The sequence below is a fragment of the Cygnus atratus genome, chromosome 1 (genome assembly GCF_013377495.2).
Source record: "Cygnus atratus isolate AKBS03 ecotype Queensland, Australia chromosome 1, CAtr_DNAZoo_HiC_assembly, whole genome shotgun sequence".
Taxonomy (NCBI): Eukaryota; Metazoa; Chordata; class Aves; order Anseriformes; family Anatidae; genus Cygnus; species Cygnus atratus.
This window is the reverse complement of record NC_066362.1, coordinates 110,167,160-110,194,708: the sequence shown is the minus strand read 5'-3', so window position 1 is coordinate 110,194,708 and position 27,549 is coordinate 110,167,160. Positions and strand designations below refer to the sequence as shown.

The following is a 27,549-nucleotide window of genomic DNA, read 5'->3' as shown; positions in this document are numbered from 1 at the left end:
ATATATATATATATATTTAGAGCTATTTTGGGAAGAGGAAATATTTTAAATCTCAAAAAGGGAGGCTCAAGACCCTGCCCCTGCCCCTCAGCTTTCCTGTCAATAATTCTGGAAATACAACCTTCCATTTCACATCTGCTCAGGCCAACACAGGACTCAGGGGTCATATACACAAATAAAAACAGAAAACTGGGCAGGAAAGGTATTTCACAATAACAAACAGACTATTTCTCATTTTAAAATTTGGCTGGTGTTTGCCAAATAAGAGCCAATTTGATTTTTTTTTCCATATTTGTTGGCATCTTTTTAAAGGCAATCGCTCTTTTTGTATGAAGTCGTGGAAGACAATCCAGGTAATGTTGAACTGCACCCTGAAGTAGAAACTAGCGCCTATTTCCAGTTCACTATGAGCCCCTCCTGCCTCAAGGGGTTATCAGACTTTGAGCTGTTTATGTTTCTCCCACTGGCACCACACATCAGCAAACCTCTGCCACCCTCTCACAGTCATTATCATGCTCTTATTTTTCCCATTCTGTTCAGCCTGTGCCCTTAGGAACTTCAACAACAGTCTAAAACCAGTGGTATTTTCAAAACCATATGGTTCTAGTTGACTTCTTATCTCACTGCAATGAATGCTGAGTTGTCTTTGACTTTTTGCAGGAACCTATTTACACTGAGGACAAGCAATTTGGGAAGTATCAGTACGTACACGTTCCTTACGAAACAATTTATTTGTTTTCCTTCAGAAAAGCACCATTTCTTAGTAAACTGGAATTAGTATGATTTCCCTCTGGAACTGGCACCTGCTTTTATATCCCTGTTATTAGTCATGCCATTGTGACTGAAAATCAAACTTGCCAGTCCAGTCAGTGCTACCTCTACTGGCTGGTTTTGTAGTGGGTGGATGTGTACCTGATGTGCAGCTGTTGTCACCCACTTCTCAGCCACTGAGATTTTCCCAGATTAGGTGATGTGCTCCTTCTCTTGTGAATAGCAATTTGAAAGGGGATGATAGATTATAAAATAGTGCCGAAAAATTACAGAGCCATTCAGTGCAGCCCAGAGTGGTCTGATGGGTTCCCTTTCCGTTGCCTACATGACTGCCTATGCTATAGTTATTAACTACATGAGTGATTTAATATAATTGTCACCTTTAGCTGGTGTGATGGGTGCTAGACAGGAAAGGGTGCAGGCTGAGCCCCTCTCTCATCCTATGTTAGGGCACATCCTGCATCTTGGAGATGTGTGTAAAAAGAAATGCAAAGTGGTGCACTAGCTAGTATCCTGGCTGGGCATCTCAGTGGTGAGAAGTTCTGAACAAGCACCGAGTTACTCTGCAAACGGTAGAGGCAGGCTTTTCAGGAAACCTTTGAGGCTGACGGGGAGGTGGAACGCAGACGCTTGCATTTCCATTGCAGTTCAGCATGTGCTGCGACTCCTCTGAGGAGTTAATTTCTGGAACAATTGTTAGACAGACTGGAGAGGAATACAAAATAAACAAATTTAAATCATTTCAATTTTGGATCTCAGCTATGCAGTTTTAGTTCTGTTGCTAGGTGGGAGTCATTCTCCTATTATGATTTTTTTTGTTTTTTTTTGTTTTCAGATTAGCTCAGGACCCATGTATTTATTTCGCAGTGAAGCATTTTGACTTTAAACCTTTAAAGCAGATCTCAAAAACAACTTGAGAACATCGAGTCGCAGTGGAGAAGTGATCTGCCGGCTAAGTCAAGCATGGAAAGCGTTATGAGCCCTGTGCCCAGCCGTTCAAACCGGCCTTGTCTTCACAGGTGGGACTTTGCCAAGTCCCGATCCCGGGTGCGCAGCCCCGCAGCCCCCTTGCTGAGGCTCCTGCCACACTGGGGGAGATGCGTTGCGAGGATGTGTCCTTCTAATGGTCTTGCAAGCGACCGCCATACATTGTGCTCCATCCCCTTATCCCACACCCGGACCCCAAAGGGAGCTGCGCGCACACAGGATGCCTCCCGCCTCCATCCGTGTGTCCGTGCGTCCGTGTGTCCGCGTCCCCGCGTGTCCCCTCCGGTGCCGCCCCGCCCCGCGGGAGGAGCCTCCCCCTCCCTTCGCCTCTCTTCCCAGCCCTTCCCCTCCCCTCCCGGCGGCGGCGGGGGGCGAGGGCAGCGGCGTGAGCGCGGGCGAGGAGCCTCCGCACCATGGGCGGGCGGCGAGGAGCGGCGGCGGCGGCGCGCAGCCGGCCCCGCCGGGGGTAACCGGGGATAACCGGGGCTGGCCGGGGGTGGCAGGGGGTGGCCGCCCTCGCCCCGCACCCGCGGAACCCGGCATGAACTGAGGCGGGCGCGGAGGATGGCGAGAGCCCTCGGCCCGCGGTGGCCCCGGCGCCCGGCCCCGGGTGGCGGTGGCGGTGGCGGCGGCGGGGGGCTCCTCTTCGTGCTGCTGTGCGCCTCGGCGGGGCTGCCCCGGAGCGGCCAGCAAGTGCTGCGGATCGGTGAGTGCCGCCCGGTGGCTGCCAGCCCCTTCCTCTGCGCGTCCCCTCCCTCCCCAGTGCCTCCCTGCATCTCCCGCGGGGTGCCCCTCGTCCGGCCCCGGGGGTGCCCCCACGGACCCCCCTCATCGGGGCTCGGCCGCTTCGGAAAGTTTTGCGGCGCGGAGGGGAGCGGGGGGACGGCCGGGAACGGGGCTGGGGCTGGGGGCGAGGCGGGGCCGCTGCCCACCCACTCGGGACGGCGGGGAGAGAGCCGGCGGTGCGCTTCGGCGGCCACAAAACGCGCCCCGAAAAGGGAAACGGGGATCCCCGGCTCGGGTCGGCAGCCGGGAGAGGCGAATCGCGACCTGGCGGCGTTTTCCCCAGCCCCCGTCCCGCTCTGGGGATGTGGGTTTGCCCTCCTTTGGTCCCGGCCCCTAACCCTGGCGCGGGGGGGAGCGCTCCACAAGTGCTGTACATACGTGTGAGCCCCAGAAAACAGGGATTTATTTTTAAGTTGAAAACCCCGCACCATGGAAACAAGGCTCGGTTCACAGGAAGCCTCTCTCCCGACAGTGGGTTTCTTGTGTCAGTCAAGTGAGACGGTGAATGCAAAGTATCGCCGGAGTTAGGGGTTAGGGAAAACTGCGGAAAAGCTGTGGGCAGAAGCTGTCGCGCTTCTGTTGCCCTGCCTGCCCCTCTCCGGCTTGGCGAGCACCGAGCACGGAGCTAGTAAAGAGAGGAGAAGCCACCCGGGAAGATGCACCGGTGAAGGCAGAGTCCTTCGCGAAGCAGGAGATTGATGCCTGTTGACCTGCAAGCGTTAACCCTGCTCGGCTTTCCTCACGAGTGCTCCTTTAGAAATCAAGTGGGAGACGACTCCTAGACTTAGAGAGCAAGGGAGCTGATCACGGAAGCTTTTAGAAAAATTAAGGGGCACAGTCCCTCAAAGTGCTGAGCAAAGGCAAGGGGGAGGAAAAAAAAAAAAAGAAAAAGAAAGAAAATCTGAAGGCACTCTGCAACTTGCAGCTGAAAAGCTGTATGTACCCAGCTGCTCACATTCAGCATGCTCTCGCTTCTTATTTTTTTCTCATGGGGTGCAGCTGAACTTTGCTGCTTTCTCCGCTCACTGCTGCCCATGGAGCCGTGCCCCATTTGGAGCTGGGGGGAATGGCTGCGTACATGCACGCAGCACATGAAACGCCAAGCTGTGTGCTCTCACTGAGCAGGAGATTCAGGGCCAGTGAAACTTGGGGGAGAAAGTAAAACCTGCTCAGATAACTTGGACACATGCCATAGCAGGATGCTTTGGCAATACGCTTGGCATGATTGCTGCTGCTAGACTGCCTTAACTCACTTGGCTTTACCAGGAGTAGCCTCTGAAGAAAGTGGAGCATTGCAGTTTAAAGAGAAACATGTTTGCCTGAACGTAGCCTGAATGCTTCACTCCATGCAGGGTGAAACCTTGGCTTCCCAGCTGGCGTCGGCATCGCAGGGACCCAGGCAGAGATTTAGGGTGTGCACTCCTCCCTCTGTCAACCTCCCCACTGCATAACTTGCATTGCCACTTATGTTCGGTCTAGCGAGGCGCCCAGGCAGTTGCACACATTGCTTTCCCCGAAAATTGCTCTGCACGGCTTGCAGGCTCTCTCCTGCGAGATGTGTGTGTCACTCCAGTGCAGATTCACTCCGACAGGGCGTGCGGTGGTGGTACCCTGATACTGATTATGGTCTGCTACTTCTGCTACACTATAAACAATAACAAGAGTGGCAAGCTGCTCAGCTTTCACTCACAGCAACAAATACACAACCAAAGAGATGCTGCCAGAGAATGAATCCTCCTTGTGTTACGTGGATGTGAATGCATAAAATATGAAATGTACTCTTATTACTATAGTTACCCTGCCTATAAAGTAATGGTGTCATAAAATATTAATCCTTCACATCCGTTAACAGGGGCAAGTTTCTCCATGGAGTGTGTCACTCTTCGAGGTGACAAACAGAAGTACTGGAAATAACTCCCTCAGCGCTCTTGGTGATAACATAATAAAATCATCCCAAAGCATTTCTGAGTGAAGAAAATGCTATTAAGCCATCAGATTTTCTTCGTCGTGTTTTAGTTAATTAAGGAAAGGAAAGCACTGCTTTACAATGGTGCTGCAGTTTGCTGCCTGAATTAATACACTGGTAGTTTAATTGCATTTTCCACTGTTAGGGAGCGTTTGGATTTTTGTGATTTTGTTGGCTTATAATACAAATGAACAGATTCTTTTGCTGGTATTTAATTAGTTGAGAAGGGACATGCAAGCAATAGAAATTCTGGCTATTTCTCAGCATCTAGGTGATGATTACTTTTCTAGTTCTCTAAACAAGAAAATGAGGGGCAGCAATATGAACAGTAAAACTGATTCACTAGGACAAAATAGTGGAATTTGAGATAAGATAGAGTTTTCAGTTTCTGGTAATACAGTACTTGAATTTTAGTGTCTTACTGAATATTTCTTTCACGTTAATGCTAAAAAGCTTTTTCCTTGATATATGAACTAATTGAGCTGTCCAAGGAAATACCATCTTTATCTACCCATAACCCACTAGACTACATTATATAAAGGTATATTTAAAGTTCATGACCCTAATATTTTTCATTTAATACCAAGGAATTTCTGTTTTTTCACATTGAGTCAACCTAACCTTCTGGCCTATCCTACTTGTACCACTTGCTTAAAATGAACGAGCTCAAATAAGAGAAGGGAGAATACAAATTAAGACAAGCAGGCACTGAGTTGCAGAAACAGCCTCAAAAGCACTGAAATCTCAACAGCTACAAAATCTGATGTTAATGCTGGATGCAGAACTTTCTCGTTTCTTAGCGTATGTCCTTTGGGCCATTACAACTTAACCTTCTAACTAGGCTATAGGAATATACTTCAGCGCTATCGCATGGTAATTTATAAATAGCAGTCATTTAAGTTGTGCTCTGGATTAGACGTCAAGAATAGTTGAGAAACTATACAAGTTATTAATATATCACTGAAGTTAATTAGAAAGAGAATGTGGCACTTTTCAACAGATACATGTAGGAAGTTACACTTGGATAGATCTTAGAATTAATCTCTAAAACGAACAATTCCTGAAAATGAACAAATGAGTAATTTTTAGGTTTCATAGAAATAGCATTAGTTGGTATCAACTGAAGAGTATCTATTTCATCAGAAGTAATTTGCCATAATATTTTGTGTGTTTCTGTAGTTAAATGGAATATTTGAATACAGGTTCATGCTCTGCACTGATTTATTCCTTACTTCAGCAAAATTCCCAGTGGCTTAGCGAGTTGTGTTTTCAAAGATGCAAGTCGAGCCCCACAATATTTCTCTCCAATCGAGAAATATAGATTTAAAACAGAAACAGAAATCAACCTAACCTGCGAAATAGGGTTTTTCTAATAAGTTGAAATTTTCAATATAGATTTGAAAATATCTGTCTATATTTACCCAAGCAGGGCTAGAGCTGGGAGGTTTTTCCTATGTGAGTTAAGCATTCCAACACTGTGAGAATGATAAAGACAAAAACCTAATTAATTTCACTGCGAATTTGCTACATTTTGTCAACCCTTTTCAAGATTTTATTTGTGCAGGGTTGTGAAGGGAATGATATTAATACATATTTGAGCTTCCAAAGTGTGACATGACAAAAACTATATTTAGAAAGTTCTGTCATATTTTACCATCATTAAAAATGCTAATTAAACAAACAAAGAAACAAAAAACTTAACAGGTGTGTAGAAGTTATTCTGTTCCATAATGTTGTAGGAAGTGTGACTGCATTTTATATCATAAGAAGGCATTAACCTCATCTTGTTCACCAGATCCCAAATGCTCAGAGGCTCATCATTTCACTACAGTATGATTTGCTTGAATTTCCTCATTCTGCACTTAACAGAAGACTACTGTGCTACAAGTGCTTCTAAAGGATTGCTACCAAAATGTCCAAACATCAGTCTTTATGCATCTCTCTCCTTGCTGGATTTGACAGTACTCCACAAAGTGTGAGACAGTGCAACACTTTGCTCATGTGCTCTAAATGGTTAATCAAGTCAAAAATAGCCAACAAGAGGTGGAAGAAAAATGTATTGCTAGCACCTTAGCAGGGCACTCCAGCAAAGCTGTACTTGGGCACAGAAATGTCAATGGAGCTCGGTGGCCTCGATGCATACGGTGACCTCAGGGAAAATACTTGACTGCATTATGATTTGCATGGTTGCAACCTAAATTTTTAAAATCAAAATCCCATTGGCAATTTCTTTGTGTTCTGCCATTTAGGTTTGATGATGCAGAGGGGTGAATTACTTTGGGTTCTGTACAATTGTCTTTCCAGGCTTTTGTATCATGAAAAATGTTGGCCATACTGGGTTGCTCCACTGGGGAATATTAAAAAGTCATGAAGCCAGTGCTCAGCTGATGTAAATTGGCATCCTTTTATTGAACTCAGGGGAGCTATGCTGGTTTAAATTGCCTGGAGAGCTGTTTGGACATACTTAATATATTAGAGGGATGAAACACTCATAATTCCCCAACTGCCCTGCCTGCTTACCACCCATCCTATTGATAGGTAGGATCAGACAAAATCAGGTCTACATGTCCTGTTATCCTTGTTTTCTGACAATCTGTTCTCCAGAGCATTATTGGATGGAGCTGGGCAATGGTGGTCACTGAGTGTGTGCAACTTACTGGTGTTAGGGTGAGAAATGTGGTGTAACTGTGGCTGTTAAACCACCAGCTCCTGGTACCTCAACAGCAGCACTTGCTGGATGCCTGTGGCATTGCTAGAAAATTGTTATTGCTGGGATGGAGTGAAGTGCTGTTCAATATGTGAAGAAGACTGTAGAAGAGAGGTTCATTTTCCAGAAAACTGGCAGTATGTTTCTCTGTTGTCAGAGTATACCTAAGTCCTACATATCTGCTTTAGCATGAAATAGATGAGCTGTAAAAGCATAAATTATAGTCTTCAAATAGCATAGAATGCTGCGGCTTAATGATTATGCAGCAGGCAGCCAACCACTCACAGCTGTATTAACAAAAACTCCGAACATGAGTTGCTTCTGTCCTGGAACACTTGTCAGTAGAGGATGAAGGAGAAAAGCAAAAAAAAATGGTCCTGAGACCAGAGCTAGGAGGCTTCAGATAGTACCGAGGGAGATGAAAAACAATAAAAAAATATGCCACAAAGGTGCGTTACTGCTGCATTTCACATCTCGGAAGATAGGTGATTAGCTATGGCACATTTGATGTAGCTATCTTTGTCAAAAGTCAAGTGGGTTACAGGAAAATGAAATGGAAAACAGCCAGGTCATTGATATCTCTGCTGTAATAATTTGTTATATTCTCTTAACTTATGCAAGGTGTATTCTAACGGACAAAGTATGTCTGTAGTGCTGCAGTGAACTCTGTGTGGGCGGATAAATAGGACATCCTGCTGCGGTTCACCAAGGCTTCAAATGCATTTATATAGCACATGTGCAGACATGTTCAGACAGTTAGGACTTCAGTAAAATAAAGGATGAAATCTTCACAGCAATGAAATTGATGAAATTTTGCCAAAGGATAAGTATTTTTCATCAAATATTTTGTTTATGCAAAATGATTGACACTTAGCCTAGTAATTCTTCACATTCATGCACAGTGCAGTGACCACCGGAAGAAGAACAATCCTTGTAAATAAAATAAAATTTATTTTCCTTTCTTGCCTAAGAGCTTATTTCTGTTCAGATGTAATCGATTTTTTGATTACACCTGCATCCTTCCCACAACCTAATTTTACATATTCAGGGGACATTTGCCTTAGCATCAGTTCTTGCTGTAGCTATAAGCTCCTCCATATGGCCCTGTCTTCACTTAACATTTTCTATTCAGACCACAAGTACAATCTCAATACTGTTTTTTCATTATAGTCTGTTTTGTATATCCTGGTCAGTAATAAAGCTTAAATCCTGTCTGTCCGTCTTCCCCCCCTTCTGACAATATTTTAAACAACTGCCTCTAATCTTCTTTTCTCAGAAGGGCTTGATTTGACCAACTAGACTATAGATTGTACTGCAATAAAAAAAAAAATCCTATCCAAGAACTGATTAGTTTTACTCTACAGCTTTGGATCTGTAACCTGCAAGCCCAGTTTGTCCTAGTTTTTGTTGACTTTAGGTTTTAGTTTACAATAATGAGTTTATGATTACGGGAAAGCTTTACAGTGGGAATGTTATTACCCTTACCTCTCTCTTTCTTTCTCTTTCTGCTCAAGGTGATTCAGTATTACCTAGAAAATAATTAGCTTTTGAGTGATATATTTGTTCTCACTGAGAAAAATCACAATTCAAAATTAAAACTGTTTCATTATTCCAAATAAGCATCCTTTTCATTTCAACCAGAAGAGTGTGTATCTGATTGGGCTGTTAAAATATCTTCTTTTTGTTTTTCTCTGGCAGTGCAGAAGGTTCCTTGTATTATTTTTACAGCATCCCCTGTACCTGCACGCTAAATTAGGGTGGCACAAAAGTTGGGAAACATGAATGAATGATACAGCATGGCAGTATGGTCAAAGAACAGGAAATGGTCTCAAAGGCTCAGTTTTGAGCTTCTTTTCTTTGGTCCATCATCCTCTTCGCAATCACACCTTCTAGTTGCTTGTGTCTGTGAGCTTTCAGATTGTAACACCAAAAATTTAAAAGATGAGTGTTATAAATTCTGGTAGCATTGAAACTGCTCCCACATGCTGCCATTGGATCTGCCCATGCAAACTTTGTCTATTTCAAGGAAAATTATGTTTCCAGCACATTGATTCTGGCTAGGGTTCAAGACCAGCTATCCTTCCATATTGCTAACTGGCATGGAGGCCCTGGTGAAATGCTGAGTAGGTGGAAGTGACAGTCAGAGGAGTATTTCAGGAAATAAGGAGCAGAACTTGTTTAGAGTGAGCAAGTGTGAAAAACTCATTGTTCTACATAAATATGAAGGGACAGCAAAATTTCCCTTATCTGTTACACCCAAACAATACTTTTGCTAGAAGTATTATCACAGATGTGAGGCTTTGCTTTGTCTGTCAGATGGAGAAAGAACAGAGCCCTTTCTGAATTCAGTGGTACACCACTGAGACCTTAAAATCACTGTGATTTTGCGTCACAGTGATTTTAGCATACAAAGAACATTTTTTAAAGCACACTTTTAAAAAGATCAGACATGCTAAAGTATAAAAACATTCACTGCCCTGTAAGTAATACAGGCTTTTCAGTTCTAAATGGTTTGGATAGAATAAGCAGGAGAGATGCTAGTGTATGCTGTGGATCAAAGGATTTGGGGAAAAAAACAAACTATTTTAAAAGAACAACATTAGGTAGCTATAAGAAAAGAAGAAACAATATTTGAAGATACAAGTTTATTTTCCACTTCCCCTGGGGTGTGTGATGGAGCAGAGTCCTGCCGGGATGTTTATACTGCCCTTGCTGCCACTCATTTCTACTAAAGATCACCTCCCCTTCACCTCCCAGGGAGAGATGTGTCATTAATGTCCTCAGCGTGCAGGCCAGATTCCCAGGTGATTAATTAGGCTTGCCTAATCTGCTACTGCTGTTTCTGCAGTTAATGGCAGTCTGTACGTCAGCCTAACATATTGTAAGTATTACTTTAGCTGCATATTTCTTTAATGCCAAGTATCTTCTCCTGTCTGAGAGCTTTGGCCTTCATGGTCCATGAAAGCACATGCAGAAGCCAGTAGGTTTCTAACTCTCTGCTCTCCAACAGTGAATAGCAAGAGCAACCCACGTATCTGGTCTCACAGCTATGCCTCTAAACAAAGAGGCTAAGAAAGGCTACTTCTCTTTACAGACTTTGTCTTACTTATATCTTCAGACCATTATAGCTACTTTAACACTACTGCAGTATATTGTAGTGTAATAGAACAATTAAATGATGAACAACTTCTATGAATTGTGCTATTCTTAGGGAAAGGGGTATTATATAAATTGGGTTTAGCATGATTCTGCAAGATGGTACTGAGAAGAAAAGCTGCATGTACCTTATATTTTGGGCTCATATAATTTGGAGGCAAATCCATGGAAATTGATGTTTATGGGGTCTACCATGCAATGAAAGGTGGAATTGGGCTAGTTTCATTACTGCCATAATTCATGTAGTATTAACTGTATTGCATTTCAACAAGTATTGTCATGAATAATAATAACCTTGAGATCTTCCAGGCACTAGAGTTGAGAGTACCTCACAGAGCTTATACAGGTAGTTTGATTTCATGGTTGGGGAAGTCAAGGCCAGACAACTGAAGTGTTTTGCTGGTAAACTTGTGGCAAAGCTGGGAGTGAATCCAGGTCTCTTGAGTGCCACCACCTTAGACCTTCGTCCACTGCATTACAGCTTTGACATTTTCTTAAAGTTTGTGTATTAGGTGAATGTATGCATAGATCTCTGGAAATTAGTGGTACAAAGTGCTAAGTGTTGCTATGGAGGCCTAAGTGTATTTAACTAAAAAAATTATAGGTAGCAATGAGAAGTCGTGTCTCATGTCCTGTCCTGTTAGCATACACTTGGAGCTTAGCCCTGGATATGCAGTATAAAGTAGACAGCACAGACCACCCTGACACCGGTGGATCCTCTGAAGAAGCAGAGCATTTGTTGACTTGTCCCAGTTTAGGTAGAGACCAAATATTAGGCGCTGTATCTGACCTTAACCAGAAGCCCCGCAGAGGTCACCAGTGTCCATGTCCCTCTTAAGTGCCTTTTCACTGGTTACATTTCTTAGCATCTTTTCAGCATGGTTTGTCATATCCTCTCCACCCTCTGCCTTTGCATCTGCTCAGCAGAGTGGTGTTCTGAAAATAAGGCATGATAAGTATTAGCAAAGGATGGACACTTTTAGGACACAGTACAATTTCAATTTTTCACCCCCTTATATGGCATTTGAGCTGTATACAGTGATATAGACCCAAACCATTCTATGATCAAAACTGGTCAAGCCTTTATCAAATATTCAGATGTTCTTATAAAATCTACAGCCATTCTAGCAAGGGATTACATCTGGCTTCAGGAAGTACACATCTCAGTGCTTACAGTTTTTTGCTTTTATTTTCTTGATCTCATCCCTGACCAAGACATGAAGAACTGAAAATTAGATGCATTAAGATGTTAACATTGGGAAGAAAAAGAAAAAAAAAAACACCAAAAAGTGCAGCTTTTGCTTTCTGAAAAATAACCTTTTCTCTCCTTACCTTCAAGAAATATACAAGAGAAGCCAAAGCCATTTCAATCCTCCTTCCTGCCACACAAACTGCTTTCTCCTAAATGTCTTGGGGGCGCTGTGCCAAACTAGTCATTTTTATAAAGGTTATGAATAGGAAGCTCAGACTTGATGGAATGTGAAAAGTAGTTTATGTGAAATAGTTACTTCATTTTTGAGGAACTGCAAATTAATCTGTATTTCTCTGGAATGGTCCCAAGAGATTAGTCTCAAGACATCTGAGGCCATATCAAGCTTAGAGACTCCTATCAGTAGTCAGAGGAGAGGAGGCCAGGTTGCTGCAGCAACAGCATGACATATGTAAAACTCTATTTGATTATGTTGGTATCACAGAGAAAGCTGTTTAAAAGTTAGGTCAGGTTTTTAGCTGTACTATACTTTTCCAGAGACTGTCAGTCACTGTCAGATTGGCCAATGAATCAAAATGCATGATGAATAACTTAAGCAATCTCTTGTGTATAGCATGTTTGCTGTCCACATAAAATAATTTAGTAATAAGATATTGGAGAGCTATTAAAGAAACTAGTAAGAGGCCACATAAGAATTCTTCACTGCAATTTGGAGACAAATACAATTATAATTTCTGTTTAAAATATTCTCATGTTTTGATTTTGAATGCTTTTATTCATCTTAGGCTTCAGAGAAAGCATAGGAAATTACTTAAATTGAACAGATGATCTTTGATACTCTGTTAGAATGGGAGAAAAATGAGTAAATATACAGGCTTCAAGAAGGACATAGACTCACTGCTGTTCCTTTATGATTGTTCAAATGTATTTTGCATGATAAGCAGTGCTCATGCTAAACAAAATTGTTTAGCTAATAGAATTTTATGCCCCCAATTCATTCATCCATGTTTAAAAATATTAAATGTAAAAGACTTTAGTAAAAGAATGTAGTAAATGAGGCAGAAATCCTGTAGAATAAAGTATGTAGTTAGGTAACAAAAGATGGGGTTTTGAAGTTGTTCAATATTTCTCATCTTCTTGGTTTTCACCTTATAATTTTATATGTTTATATAAAAGAAACTTCTGGTATAATTTTCTACGACTATAAAAAACAAGCAGAAAACCCAGAAACATTCCCTTGATGCCCAGTGGGCATGGCAAACACGACTGGTGGTGCAGGAGCTCTGTGACGCTCTATAGAGACCTGTGCCACCCATCGCCAGTAGAGGTGGCTGTTCTACAGACCCAGCCCTAGAGAAGAACAAGACAGGCTTCTTCTAGTGTTTTTCTAGAAGTGTCTGTTGACGAGAAGCCAAGAGGCTGGTAGGCAGCACTGCAAAGGGGCAGCACAGTCTTCTGGCTCATAGGTCTCCAGGCACCATAAGAGAAAAGGGACAGGTTTATTCCTGCAAATGAGGGCAAAATGCTCACAGTGCAGACAGGTAAGGTCTGTCCATTGGTAAAACACCACCACTGACTGTGTCTGCATTAATAGCGCTAGACCATCAAATTTTAAGTCCCTGCATGAAGATATTCTCAGTGAAATGATTATCAGAATATTTGTAAATCAGAAGAAAAATGAAAAAAAAATTGTTTACTCTCAAGAACAGCTAAAACCTCCTGTGTTCAGACTGATGCAGGATATGGGAAATGTCACTTCACATGACTAATATTTGACAGTGTTATAAACAGCTAGAGACACAGTTGTGTAGTGGACAATGTCAAGAGTCCTTTCTTATTGACAAATGCTACAAGGTCTTATTGGCAATGCTTACAAAAGGTGAGACAGAGCTCCCCTCTGGGAAAGGTCTTTCGCTTTTGCTGGGTATGAAGCACTTATAGTGCCTAAACGATCAGCCAGCATCATCCTGGCCAGCCATGTAGGTCTGGTCTGGATGGTCAAAGTTTCAGGTCTGCTGTCTGGTTAAGGACCTTGGAAATTTGAGGTGTGGTGAGAGGATGGTGGCAGCAGCAGTACTGACAGCTGTGGGAGTGCAGTCTGGTTTGTCTAAAACAGACCTGCTTGGACAAGCCAACATGGGCAATTCTTATCCTGACATTTTACACGGTGAAATACTGTGATCATTACAGCAATATGCCTTTCCTTCATGAGAGCTCTGTGTGCTCAAGTAAGACCACTAAAGAGGGGCATTTGTTCTTCCTCGAACAATTTTCCAGTTGTTTGCCTGCTAATGGCCAAGTAGTGCAGAAAGGAGAAGTACAAGGTTTCCTCCTTCTCCATTTGGAAACAGTTCAAGGAAAGTCCCTGTAAGGACACACAGCATTCTTGTCTGTAACACACATCCCTAAGCCCAGTGGCAGAGATCTGGGCAGAGAGGGAGCTTGCTTCAAAGAAAAGTGTAGTATTCAAGTATATGAGCCAGCATGTAGGGGGACTTTGAAAAGAAACCATTTGGTCTGGGCCTGCGCCGACCTTTACTCGGGATGATTTGCTATTTTGTGATCTATGCTAAGCTGTCACAGTGGTGGTATAAGGATGACTTCGGCACTCACTCGCAGCTTGCTGCCATACACAAAGCCCCACGGAGCAGAGCAGAAACAAACACAAAGTTCACCATGCACACAACTAAAGGTTTTGTCCACAAAGCCAAGGGAGCCTGTGGTTGTAAGGAAGCCAAATGTCAATGCAGTTCAGTGCAAGTGGATTGCTTGTCCGTGCAGGAGCCTTTAAACTTCCAAGCCTTGCTCCTTTTGTTTCTGCTTCCCCTCTGTTTGACAGCTTTACCCTGGCCACATGCTCCAGGTTATGGTTCAATCCTGCCGCCAAGGCCACTTTCAGAATTTTGATGTAAAATGATGTCTTTTTTTTTTCTCTCTATCTCTGATCCAACAACTTGTACACAAAAAGCTTTTTATTCTTCCAAAGCTGCTTGCTTTTAACTATGCCAAGCCACCTCAAAAACTTATCAGTGGGACACTGTAGCTGAAGTCTAATATGAGTTGATGCTTTTTTGACTGTAACTATCTTAAAAATTTTCATTTCACATCCAAATTGTTTACTTATCTGCTAGAAACATATGTTACGAGAAGTTAAAGCTCTGTTGCTCAAGGTGCATTTTAATACAGGAGAAGAACTGCTTCAGATATTTCACATTACATCTAGCTTTATCTGCTGCTGTAAATTATAAAGCTGCTCCATTGAACTGAATGAAGGTTAAATTTTTGAACACTTTTTTCTGAAGAATGCAGATTTTTCTTTTTGAAATGAAGAATCTGTCCTGCATCAGTGTGGCTCACTGCACACTTTACTGCCCAAGCCTTTCTATTTTTCTACTAGGGTGCCAGGCTGTTCCCTGGGGACCAAGTCCTGTTGGTGATCCATGTACTGACATTAGAAAGCATCTGCAGATGGAGTGAGTGTGGGATGTGCCCTGAACAGCAATTGTTCTGGGAAACTGTAATCCTTTTGCTGTCATCTTGACACCAGATCGGTCATGAAGGAAAATCAGCTAGAGATGTTTATCCTCTCATCTATACCATCTCATCTAGACCTTCTGTAGTTGCACAATGTAGGTATGATATACAGACGTGTTTAAAAAAAAACAAACAACAACGGTTGCCTGCACCTTCTAAGTGAAATACTTTTGGACTGCTGTTTTACTTAGACACATGCCTCTATCAGGCTGAATTCCTGGCTTCAAGCCCTCTTCTTTCTCTTCTGAAGTGGGGAGATCTCATGTATTTCCTTCCTTCTGTGCCTAACACAGCCCCCTGGCAGGTAGATGAGTGTGTGCCTCCTTTAAAGCAGCATAGTACCAACAGGATCAAGTATTGAAAACAGTTCTGTTGCCTCTGTATAAAAGGGTGAATTTAGTCCCGTTTCCTCTTATGAATTGTGTCGCATGCATGCACACATGCACACAAAAGCCAGACATTGCAGCTGCCCCAAATGCTGTTCGCTCAAAATTGCTACATGATTATTAGACACTACATGGGGCCAGAGGACATTAACCAATGCAGGAAGAACAGTACCACCAGCATCATGGTTCCCCATGGCTTCTCTTATATGTTGCCCTGGTCACCTTCATGGAGGGGAGACACACTAGTTTGGCACCTCTCTTCTTCCCCCTATGGCAGCTGCACTCCCCTCCTTTCAGGAGCAGTACATGGAGGGGCACCAGCATTTTCCTTAGGCTGAAAAGAAAAGAGTGGTCACAAGCATGCCTGGGATTACTGCAGGCAGCATCGTCCAAGTGAGTGTGTCGAGGCCCCGTCCACCATGTCAAACCCTCCATTAACAGAGACAGACAGGGTGGCAGCATAGGTCTCACTCAGCCTTTCTAGGAGCGCTGCAATTTAGCATGGAGTCAGAGGAAAGAAAGGAAAGTGTTTTCTACTAATTAGACAGCTATATGCTTTATGCCCTCTGGTTCTTTGCATTAGATGGGGGTGTTTCCCTGTGCAGATTACTTCTTCTGTATTAATCAGGGTGTTTCACAGACTGCTTTATGTAAGCAAAAGTCAGCCCAGGTTTCCATAGTGTATTGAAATACTTCGCACAGCAAGATAATGAGAAAGAGTGATGAGGGAAAAGATAATTCTTGTTTATAAATCCAGAATAATTAATACACCAACTACTGTCCTATGATCACTTATGTATTAATTCATTTCTGCAAGTCCATAAGCACCCATAAGGGTGCTGAGATCACACTTTTCCTTTCTTTTCACAAAGTTAATTCCCGGAAGCCATTGCATGAGTCTTTATCCTGAGTATTTCTATGAGTGCTAAATTTTTATTATGCGTGGTCAGCACAGCAGCCAAGATGATGGCACCTTGGGGACAGCCTGGGGAAGAGAGGGCAAACACCGCATGACAGGGGGTGGTGAGGGGAGCGGTGTGAGGAATGGCCCTGCAGACACCCAGGGGAGAGCAGGAGGAGAAAGAGGAGGACAGGAGGTGTCCCAGGTACCCAAGCAGAGATGCCCCTGCAGCCTGTGGAGAGCCCACGCTGGAGAAAGGAGAAGTTAGGGGAAAGGTGTTGTTTTAATTTGTGTTTCTCACTGTCCAAATCTACTGGCAATAAATTAAATTAATCTTCCCCAAGTTGAGTCTGTTTTGCCTGTGATGGTAACTGGTATTTGATATCCCTGTCGTTATCTCGACCCGTGAACTTTTTTGTCTTGTCCTCCTGTGCTGTTGAGGAGAGGGAGTGAGAAAGCATCTGGGTGGGCAACTTGCAACTGGCCCAGGTCAGCCCACCACAACTGGTAGGGAGAAAAACTGGTAAGTATTATTTCCATGACATATATATTGGAATTGCTCATTTTTAGCGGCATCTAAAATGAGTGTTGTGAAGCTATTTCTCTCTAGTGGCTTTTAACTGCTGTTGTAAGGGCTGGAGTTTCTTAGGTGGGAGACTGAGCTGCTCATTGATACCAGTTGACTGTGTGTTTGCACAGCAAGAAATGGGATTTTTAAATAATTTAAATAACTAAGTTTAAAAGATGCAGAACTGTATTTCCTAGGAAGCTGTAATCAATGCTGGAATTTCTGGCTTTTGTATTTGCAGCTCAGCTATTTGCAATATCAAGAGCATATTTTATTAAAATTCTTAGAATGATGCAGTGATTTATGTTATTTTATAATTAACATGAATATACATTTCAATTAATGCTTCACTGGTTGTTGACCAATAATTCCAAATACACAGGAAAAAATCCTACAGTTACTGCTCATGTCAAATTGTCACTTTTTTACATCTTCTTATCACTGCTGAATTAATCTGTACTGCAGAATTAACAAAAATCAAAGAAGCATTTTACGGGAAATATTTAACATATTCACTTTCACATTTTGGAATATTAATATGTGCAAGTCTGTTCCTTCATTATTTCTGTAAGTTAAAACAGGCAGGATGCAAAAAGATGATGGTCAGCCATACTTCGAATTTAACCCGTTGGAAAAAAAGCTTATCATTAAAATATTGATTCCTAGTAAGTAAAGTAGTGATGACAAGCTCCTTTAGCATATGGCACATTTGAAATCACTTCCTACTTTTGGCTGTGCCTGAAGGAAGAGGGCACAACCTTTCTCAAAGATTCAAAACTCAATCCTTCTGCCATAGTAGTCAATTTATTATGAACTTCATGGGCAACAGGTAAAGCCCAGTGAGTGCACAGACAGCTTCTCCAGGAAGTTTGATTTGACATGAGCTTTAAGCTACCTATCTTCAGCAGATAAAACTGTGAAACTTCTTTGAAAACCAAGCTTTTATCTATGAGTTCTTATGAAAAATCTATGAGAAAACAGGGTACAAAATTATCTCTCCTGATCCTCAGTCCTTTAAGTGAGAGATCACTTGGTCTCAGAAAAAATATGACCCAGAAGCTATTTTAGCTCTGTTTCTCCCAAAGTCAATGAAACTGTTCCAGTTTATACTGATGAAATTCTGGCAAGTATATGATTCTGACAGGAGAGAACAGTTGGACAATTTACTATCGTTCATCCAAATTGCAAATGAAGTTCTGGATTTCATTAGTTTGAGGAAATCAATGGTAAAAGTCCTCCTCCTATTTCCTTTTCCTCCAGCTGCTGATTTTATTGAGATCTCCCACTTTTGCAAAGGTTTCCATCTCTGCCCTGCTTGATCTCACCAAGACAGAGGCATAGAAAGAATGTCAAAAATCACTGGTTTATAGTAAAAAGAGATGTAGTCAGGTGTACATTATTCCAGCTACTGATGTGCTATAAACAGGCTTGAATAAGAAGAGACCTGGAATGTCTTCTAGCCACCATTTCTAGAAATAGCATAATTATTTACATACAGTTATGTGACTGGAGCTAGCACAGCAAACACTAAAAGCGCAAACCTCAATTTATATAGAAGAATGTCTTCTTAGAAAGATCCTTCCCTTCTCTGTACAGCTTAGCTTCTGAATCAGTACACGAATATATCAAATAAGGTCAAGTATGATACAGTTCTGGTGTCATGCTGAATTCATGGTAGAGCTAATATTGTTACAGTCCTGTCTTGACTGACATAAACCTGTCACATTTTCAATAGGATGATTCATGAAAAATACAGAAGAATCAATGGAGATAAAAATCGGTAATGCAATAACGGCATCCATCTTATAATCTTGCTTGTAGTGTACTGAGTAACCTGATTAAAAGAGTTGCATTTAAACGTAATCTGGCAAAACTGTTCATAAAAAGTGATTTAGGGAGAAAGAACCCAAACTGATCAGCTTTGCAGGTAAGCCATGGGGTAATATATCCGTCTCCACAGGACACATGGTCCCTGTTGCTGTCACTGAGCTCTCTGTGAATGGGGGCAACAGGCAACCCCCATATCTGTGAAACCTCCTCTTGACTTGAGAACTGCAGGCAGCCTGGCAGGTTTCCGTTGATGAAATTTCCATTTGGTGAAATAGAAGGACCATGAATAGTGTGCTGCAAAGTTAAAATTCTGGTCTGTATTCACACATAGGATCTTACGGGGGTTTCTGTGTCTTCCTTGGACTGTGATTCTGCCTGAGTATTTAAAGGTGAAAAAAGGTCATCCTGTCCCTCCTACAGCTACTAGGAATTGTGCATTCTGTATGTTTGGATGAATTAGCTCCTGCCAGTCTTCATGATGTACTTGATGGACTCTGGAATGTGTTGCTCAAAGAAATGAGAGATAACTGTGAACAAATAAAATACAAGGTTGCAACATAGGAGACATTTCTTCTCAGAAAGAGTAATCAGGCATTGGAACGGGTTGCCCAAGGAAGTGGTGGAGTCACTGTGCCTGGGGGTGTTCAAGGAAAGGTTGTACCTGGTGCTTAGGGACGTGGTTTAGTAGGTGACATTGGTAGTAGGGTGATGGTTGGACCAGATGATCTTGAAGGTCTTTTCCAATCTTAACGATTCTATGTTTCTATGTTTCTATAGTTATCGTTTACTGATTTTATTTTTTTTCCTACACATTATTCATCTCAAAATATACAGCAGTACTTTGGGTGCAGTCTGATAAAAATCTGAAGAGTTCCCTGACCTCCAAAAGCCACATAGACTTATATCATCCAAGGATCTGGGTCTGTTCAGTTTGTTTGTATTCCATACTAAAGAATGAAATGTAACTGCTAGATCCCTTTTGCTAGATAATGATGCTGCAATTATTCTGAGACACACTAGTTGTATATTGCAAGTAAAAGAAGGGAGAAGGAAGAGAAAAATAGAAAAAGAAGAAGAAAGAGGAGAAAAAGAGAGAAAGAGAAAAGAGATAGAAAGAGAGAAAGTGAAGGAAAAGAAAAGGAGAAAGAGAAAGAAGGAAAAAGAAAAGAAAAAGAGAAAGGAAAAGAAAAAGAAAGAAAAAAAAATAGAGAGAAAAGAAAGAAAGACACTTATTTAGAAGGATCCAGGAAAAAATGTGTTTGATGATCTAATGAACCCCAGAATTGTCTTCTGCTTCTCCCCATCCTGTAGTCACTATAACTTCAGTTGCCTTTCTTGTTCCTTCTTGAGAGCCTCCCCACAGCAGCACCTGTAGTTCTTTTTCTTCTCCATGTCCAGACACCTATCCCCCAAACTACTAGCTGCCAAGAGGCAGTAGAGCTGTCTCCAAGAGACACACAGTCATCAGACCAAACCTTCAGGTAATTGTTGAACTCCACTCTCAGTGAGGCCACTTCCAGCAGTCCTCAAACTGTTTGTCACAAAATTTGTAGGAACTGCGTAACTTTGAGACCTCTCTCAACTGTCAAACTTAGCCAGAGCTGGCCAGTGGTTTAGTTATTGGTGTTAGCAAGACTGAAACAGAAGAGCAGAGAGCATCATTTTGCAAACCTCGTTTCCTTAGAAAATCTGGCTGGAAAAGGGACTTAGATTTTTTGGCTTAAGGAATCAGATATATCTTATTTCTGAACCCACAAACTAGATTATAGCTGAGATAGCAAAAATGCAGATTTCTCCATTCTACACTCTGTGAAGCTGTGTAATCAAAACCAAATTGACGCTGCTATTGGAGCGAAGCCTGTGCTTTTGTGAAAGGTTAGATCTGGGGAGATTTGTTTTCCTTGTGGGGCAAGAGTAGATTAAGATGCTATGCTAATTCCATTCAAGCCATGCAGCTTTATGCCATCAGTATCTTTCCTTCCTCTCTAGCCTGGGAGACAGTGCAATCAGGATGCAGACAGACATCAAAGGCAAAAGCTTTGATAGCAATTTTTGGAATATCAGGCCCGTCAGTATAGCTCAGCTTTCTCTCCATTACAGGGAAATATGTTTCAAGAAATCAAGCAGCGCAGGAAGTTCAGAAGTACACTGATGTTTATTATTAAAAAAGTGTGATCTACATCCTTCACGCATCTCAAAATTTACCCCATTCTGTTATGGTATGGATAGTGAGTAAAGCACAAAATCAAAGAGAATTTTTCGTCTTACTGTAAAAGCCCTTTACAATGCTGAATATTCACAGGTATCTTCATAAACATTCCTTCAAACGTTCATATGTTTGAATCAGAAGGAAGTAAAAAAGGCTTTGCAAAGACAGCAGAGAGCCACTGCAGGAGATGATGTCCTTTAAGGTGGTGGTGGAAGAGGAGCTGGGGCTTGTGTGCTGTTTTCTCAGTGACTCAGACTGCTACAATATGCAGGAAGGACACAGAAATGTTAGGAAAGCAGGCGATAATTTGTATGGTGATTCCTGCATATGGTGATAGAGTTTATACTTATGGACCATATATGATAACAGGGATGGCAGACCTTCTGAAGCAGTACCATACTGTTTCACTGTAGGCTTTTGCTGACATAGTAAGGTAGCTTATAGCCCTCCAAATTCCTACCTGTCACCTGTTATTCAATGTGTGCTCCTTTCCTCTGCCCTCACAGCCCTCAAAATTGAAGCTGGAGACTGCTTCAGAAGCTAACAGACTTGCCTTATAAAGGTGATCGCTTTTATGAGATTCAGTGATTGGAGTTCTGCTACAATAGCTCTTTACTGCAGTCCTGCTATCTCCTGTCATCACGAGCTCAAGCACCGAAGACACAAGGAGGATAAAGAAAAGGAAATGGAATGAAAAAATCTTATCTAAGATAAGAGTGAATTGGCAGGTTGATGATAATCTTAAGTATGTGGAACTGCATTTAGGCATGTTTTCTAGTTAAACTGAAGTACTTTCCGGCATGCAACATTCTTAAGAGATTATAGAATGCAGGGTTTATTGCAAAAACTGCCATGAAATTCCCAAATACACTTCTCTTATCCTCGTATATTGTGCTGTGCCCCAAACTAGAAGGAGCACTGCAGTATGAACTAAGAAATCTAGCTAGTCATATGCACGTGCTTATAAAACTACCAAGACAGTATAAGAATGTATTTGCAGCTAATGGGCAATAAGGATTTATTCATTTTTCTTTCATTAGGGATGCGTTTGTATTAAGTTAAGACACAAAATATTCAGTATTTCTGGCAGGATAAGAAAAATCAAGCAAGTTGGGAGAAAGGCAGCAAGTTTCCTGGCTGTGTAAGTCTTAAAAATTCAAATATCTGGCAGTGACAAAACAATGACAACTCTGACTGCTGCTGACAGCCTGTTACTTTTACAGTCACCTTCCAGAGCTTTATTGCTTATCGTCAGACAGCACAGTTGGCCCCAATGGAAAAGACAGGTTGCTGCAGATGACAGGATTTTTACAACGGGCAATCATGATGGCATTAGTGTTTATCCACTGCAGTAAGTATATAAATCACAGCAAATGGGCTTCCCCTCGGAGTCAGAATCTGTTGTTTTATTTTTGCCCAGGCACAAGTATTTATCCACCAAATTGTGAAATTGCCAGACATAGTTTATGCCCGGTCCAGTGAGCAGTTGGAGTTTACTTTCCACAGATCACAAAACCGATATTACAATGCCACTCGGAGACCCAGATGTTAAATTAAAGGAGGTTTGTGGATTTATTAGAGAGCTCTCCCTACTCTGTGTGAGCTAGAGGTGTTTTGTAATTTATCAGTGTACATGAAGAGAAGGTTTAAGCAGGCGTTGTTCCTGTTAGGGGGTCTTTGGTGGGAGAGTGAGGTAACGTAGTATGGACTCAGGGCTGCACACTGTCCCTGAGTCTTGTGAAACTCATGGATGTAAGCAGCTTGGAAACAGAAGGTTAATTTTACCTAGGTAAACACAGATATACAGTTTTAGCTCAACAATTGGACCGTTTATTGCTGTAGAACAGGCACTTCCCAGAAATCATTACATAAATGAGAGGAATTACAATATAAGCATGTTTGGAGCTTTTTCATTCTGGTTTTCAATGTCAGGCAGTGTCTGGTGTTACAGGTTTGAAAAGGAGAAATCAGAAACCCCGTAAAGGAGAATTATGGAATGTTATCCCTCAAGAAAACTCTCTCCCAGCTTCTTATCCTCTCGTGTTTCACCTACTACTACCATGCATGAATTCTGCATTTAATCTTATTTAATGTAATCACAGCTGTTCTCATTCTCCGTGTGTTTCATCTTTTCTTGAATCCCACTGACCTCTCTGTTCTCAGTATCACCTTGTAGCAACACATTCTGCAAGTTAATTATTCTTTGTATCAAGCAGCATTTTCTTTTCTCCATTTCAAATTTTACTGAGTATGTTCTTTTATCCATAAACATGAAAAGGATAAACTGGAGAGGATAATCATTTGCCTGTAGCACTCTTGCTGTTTGCTGTATCTGCATCCCATTTTCTCTGTGCAGTTCCATCTGTTAGGAGTCCCATCGCCAGAGGTAGAGCCTGAGTGGTGAGACAGTCTTTATTCCCCTTAGTATTAGCAGTCAAATCCAAATTTTAGTTGCAGTTAAACAAGGTGCTGTTTGTTGAGGGAAAAGGAAAGAAACGGCTAAGAGAAGGGAGAGTGATTGCTTTTCCCTCTGGAGGCATCCTGCTGGGAAATTTTGGTCCTGAGAGGAAAGTTGTGAAGGTTAAGCAACAGTAGTAGGAATTTCACAGCTTGGAGCATGCATCTGTGCTTTTGCTTCTGCCCTCTCCCTTTTGTCAGAAAAGGATTCCCTGAGACGATCAGCATCTTCTGATCTCCCAAAAAAAGCCATCCTATTTCCCAAACTGCCCTGCAGAGGTGAGCTCTCTCCTGTAAAACCCTGCTGTGGCATTGTATTTTTTTTTGACATGGCACTCTTAGGTCACCCAAGCACGATTTTTATAGCACTCTGCCCTCTGCCTCTGGAGGGCATTTTCTTGTACAGATCAAAGCTTAACTTTTCTCATATAGAAAGCCTATGATGTTAGCCTCCAGTGGTACAGTTATAGATAGGTATTGACTTGTGTGTAGGCACTGGTATAAAGGAAATGGTAATTTCCCATATGTAGATTCTAACATCAAGTATAACATCAGGCTTTCCATCCTACATAAAGTTAACTTTTCTGAAAGTGGGCTATGCCCCCTGCTAGACGAGAATTTCTTTGAAAACAACCTCCCACCTTTTATTCAGCACCTTATTGTCTGGAGTTATCTCAATTGTCCCATGCTGTAGAATGGTTTTGGTCACGCTATGAGACAGAAAAGAAAGACCCTTGCTAGCTATATTTGTCCATGGGTAATGGTATGTATTTTATGCAACAGCAAAATAAGCACCCGTATAAATAGACACAGGGACATGCTCTCTGATCTTGTCTGGAAAGGCTAGGATGTTTCCCTGGGGCTGTGTTCAGATCTGGAAGTAGAACACAGACTGATCTAAATGATCTTGTGGGCTTTTAAACAGAGACATGGCTTACTGCACCAAGGATGCAAATGCCAGTTTTCTTTAAGTTCAGAAATTGTGTGTGTGTATACAAGTCAGAGATACGCATGAGCAACCGCAGAGAGCAGGGTCCACTGTCTTATTTGAAATAGGAAAGCTATCTGTGAAACTAAGAAAGCGAAAGGTGTCTTACATGTCATCTTGGTGTCTTACATGTCATCTAATTTTTGTGCTGCAAAAATCAGGGGTCTAGTTATTTGTGCCCACATTGCTGTCACCCTTGTCTGTTCCCATTTGTGTTATATATCTCATGCCCATTGAAATGGGTTTTCTGCTTGCAAGCAGCAACTGTTTTCGTCATCTTCTTTAAAACAGGTGTTGTGCTTCATTGCATTACAAACCAGGGAGCTGCTATGCTGGGCACAGTATAACCAAGTACTTGTATCTTCAGTGTGGGATTTACAAAAGTGCTGTAATTTGGCTTGATTGCACCAAATGTTCTTGACGGTAAAGCCTCAAACTTCATTGGAGTAGGGTTAGGCTCATGTCAAGCACTTCTAAATATTTCTCTCTGCTAGTTCTCTGTCCTCAGTGCATCAGCAGATGCAAAGCAAGACTCTGTACTGGAAAAGTGAGTTTTTTCCAGGTATGTGTTACTGCAAAGGACGAAAGATAAGTTCCATATCTGACCAGGTGCTTGGAGATGTGCCAGAGGTCTTTCCTGGTTGTCCAGCCCTATTAGTGCATACAGCAATGTTTATTTTCACTAGTCCCATTGTTTTTCCTTCCAGTTCAGAAATTCTAGCAACTACAGCTCTGCTGAGAATCCATTTTTTATTAAAAAAAAAAAAAAGAAAAAAGAAAAAAGCAATCCTATAAATATATAAATTTATCTAAAGCTGTGTCAAGAAGAGCTAATTGGATTTAGGTTTTTTTTTTTGGGGGGTTAATAGCAGGACAGAAAGATGTACACTGTAGGACTCCTGAGATCATGACAATAGATTACATGCCTGTTCCCAAGAGAGAGACACCCCCGCAGAGACGAAGAGTCTTTAAAACGCTTTTTACAGCCACATTGCACCTGCCAATACTCCTTCTTTCTTTTCTCAAAGAGAAAAGGAAAAATACAGTCATAGGTAGGCACCAGTAGTTGAGTAAGAGGTTTTTTTTCTTATTTTTGCCCAGACTGAAAGTTACACATTTCGCCAAGAAGCAACCCTGAGGAATACGAACAAACTGGAGAAATTCATTGTTGTGTGCCAAATTCAAATAACCCAGGATTACTTGAATGAAAATTACCTTTGCTATTCCTGCTTTTCATTTTCCTGGAAATCTAGTTTTTCAGAACTCTGAGAAGTATGCAGCATGCGACATTTACCCGTGGGAGTCCCCAGAGGCTTGTAAGGACATACGTACTTGGATGTCTACAGGCAAGCGGAGCCAGCTCAGTCCAAAGAAGGCTTAAATGAATCATTGGAGAACACAGCCCAGCGTAACGTGCTGTGTCAAGGGAGCGCTAGCATGGCTCCACAGGTTTGACTCCAGTCCTTGCTTTTATTCAGCTGTCTTGGAAAGCCAATAGAGATGCTTAATATCTATGTAGACGTGCCCTGACAGGATGTCTATAGTGCAAGGTGCTATACAAGTACACTTTTTCCCGAAGAAGCAAATGTGAAATGGGATTTGAAATAGGAGTGAAATTCTAAAGCATCAAGTTTATATGCACTTGATAGTATAAAAACTACAAATCAATATAAATTGAGAGGATCACTTACCACTAAGTGGCCTCGACCCATGATATCATGGAGTAATATGTTATAGGGAAGAACATTGTGAAGTTGCTTGGTTTATAACTATAGTAAATAGCAATAACCTTTTATGACCTAGGTCAAGCAGTTCATTTTGCACGGAAAAAACAAAAATGCAAAATCTTGTTTCTGTGATGAGCATCTTGTCCTCATAATCAGGTAAAAATAATACAGGTCTGATAACATAGACATTTAGCGCTGAGAGGTTATTCTATCTTTCAGTATGGTGTCTTTAGATGTGTCTGGGCATGAGGCTCTCCCAACATTAGCAGTAGATCCATTGACTACAACAGTAGACAGCCCCACTCGAGTGGCTGCAGGCATCTATGGTGGCTGAGCTCCAGTGCTCTCACAAGATGCCTGCTAGTGGTAGGATTGCGTTAGGCTTCACTTCTGGACCATGCCTTCTTGTTTGGCTTCATCCAGATGCAATGCAGCTTGTGTGGCCCAGAACTGCTCAAGGATGCAAGCAAAAATCTGGTGACTGGGGACAATCAGGATATTAAGTCCAAAAACATGCTCTGAGCTGTAGCATACCTGCTCCCTACAAATCTTTTCACTCAACACCTAACAGCAGCAGCAGCGCCATCACTACTGAACAAAGTATGTATACACACAGTGTGCCCTCTCTTGTAAATAGGATATATTATAGGCTTGTGTACTCCAAATTTTCATTTCATAGTGGATCTGTCACTCACAGGCTCTGTGCCGAACATTTTATTTGGCAACTATCCTTCCTTGGTAATCCAACAAACCCCAGTTGTGCTAATAACAGAACAAAAACAAGGCCAGTTGTGACATTTCAAAACACAACTTTTAATGGAAGCTTGGGCAAAAATTATAGGAGTGCAAACATCATCAGCATCATCCTAACAGCTGGTCCTGAAGAGGAGGATGCATGACTGGATGTTATGGATGAGGACAAAAGTGACAGTAAAAGCAGTCAAAGGAAAGGTGAAAAGTTGCACACTGATTGTGATAAAGTCAGATGCAGAAAGAAAGTACATCGTTGGGGAGTCATGTTATACATAGTGCCATAAAGCAGGGATGGGCTGGAGCCCCAGGATGGGCTCCAATCCCCAGGGGACTGGAGGGTAGTTCAGCAGGTAGGATTTAGATTTAGTTCAGCCTTGTCTGCTATAATGGGAACCAGTAACAATAACCTGTAATCTCTTAGATGTTTCTGTCAAGTTTGGTAGGAGGTAAATGAAGGCCAAAATAGAAAGAAGACATTTTTTATTTTCATTTTAGATTCCTTGAGTTGATTATAATACTACATAGTGGAAGAACAGTGAGCCAGAGACCAGACTCTGAATCCAATATAGCCCTCCTTTCTGTAAAATAAGTAGAAGAGATTTGTCATAAATGA

General features: G+C 41.9%; 1 protein-coding gene across 1 annotated transcript in view; it reads left to right on the top strand.

The window, feature by feature from the left end:
• The first annotated feature begins 2,322 nt into the window (after positions 1-2,322).
• Positions 2,323-27,549, top strand: part of GRIK1 (glutamate ionotropic receptor kainate type subunit 1) — a 161,757-nt gene continuing 136,530 nt past the window's right edge. The window contains exon 1 of the mRNA XM_035546079.1: positions 2,323-2,464. Within this exon, the coding sequence (XP_035401972.1) occupies positions 2,323-2,464 (142 nt within the window). The remainder of the gene's footprint in view (positions 2,465-27,549) is intronic.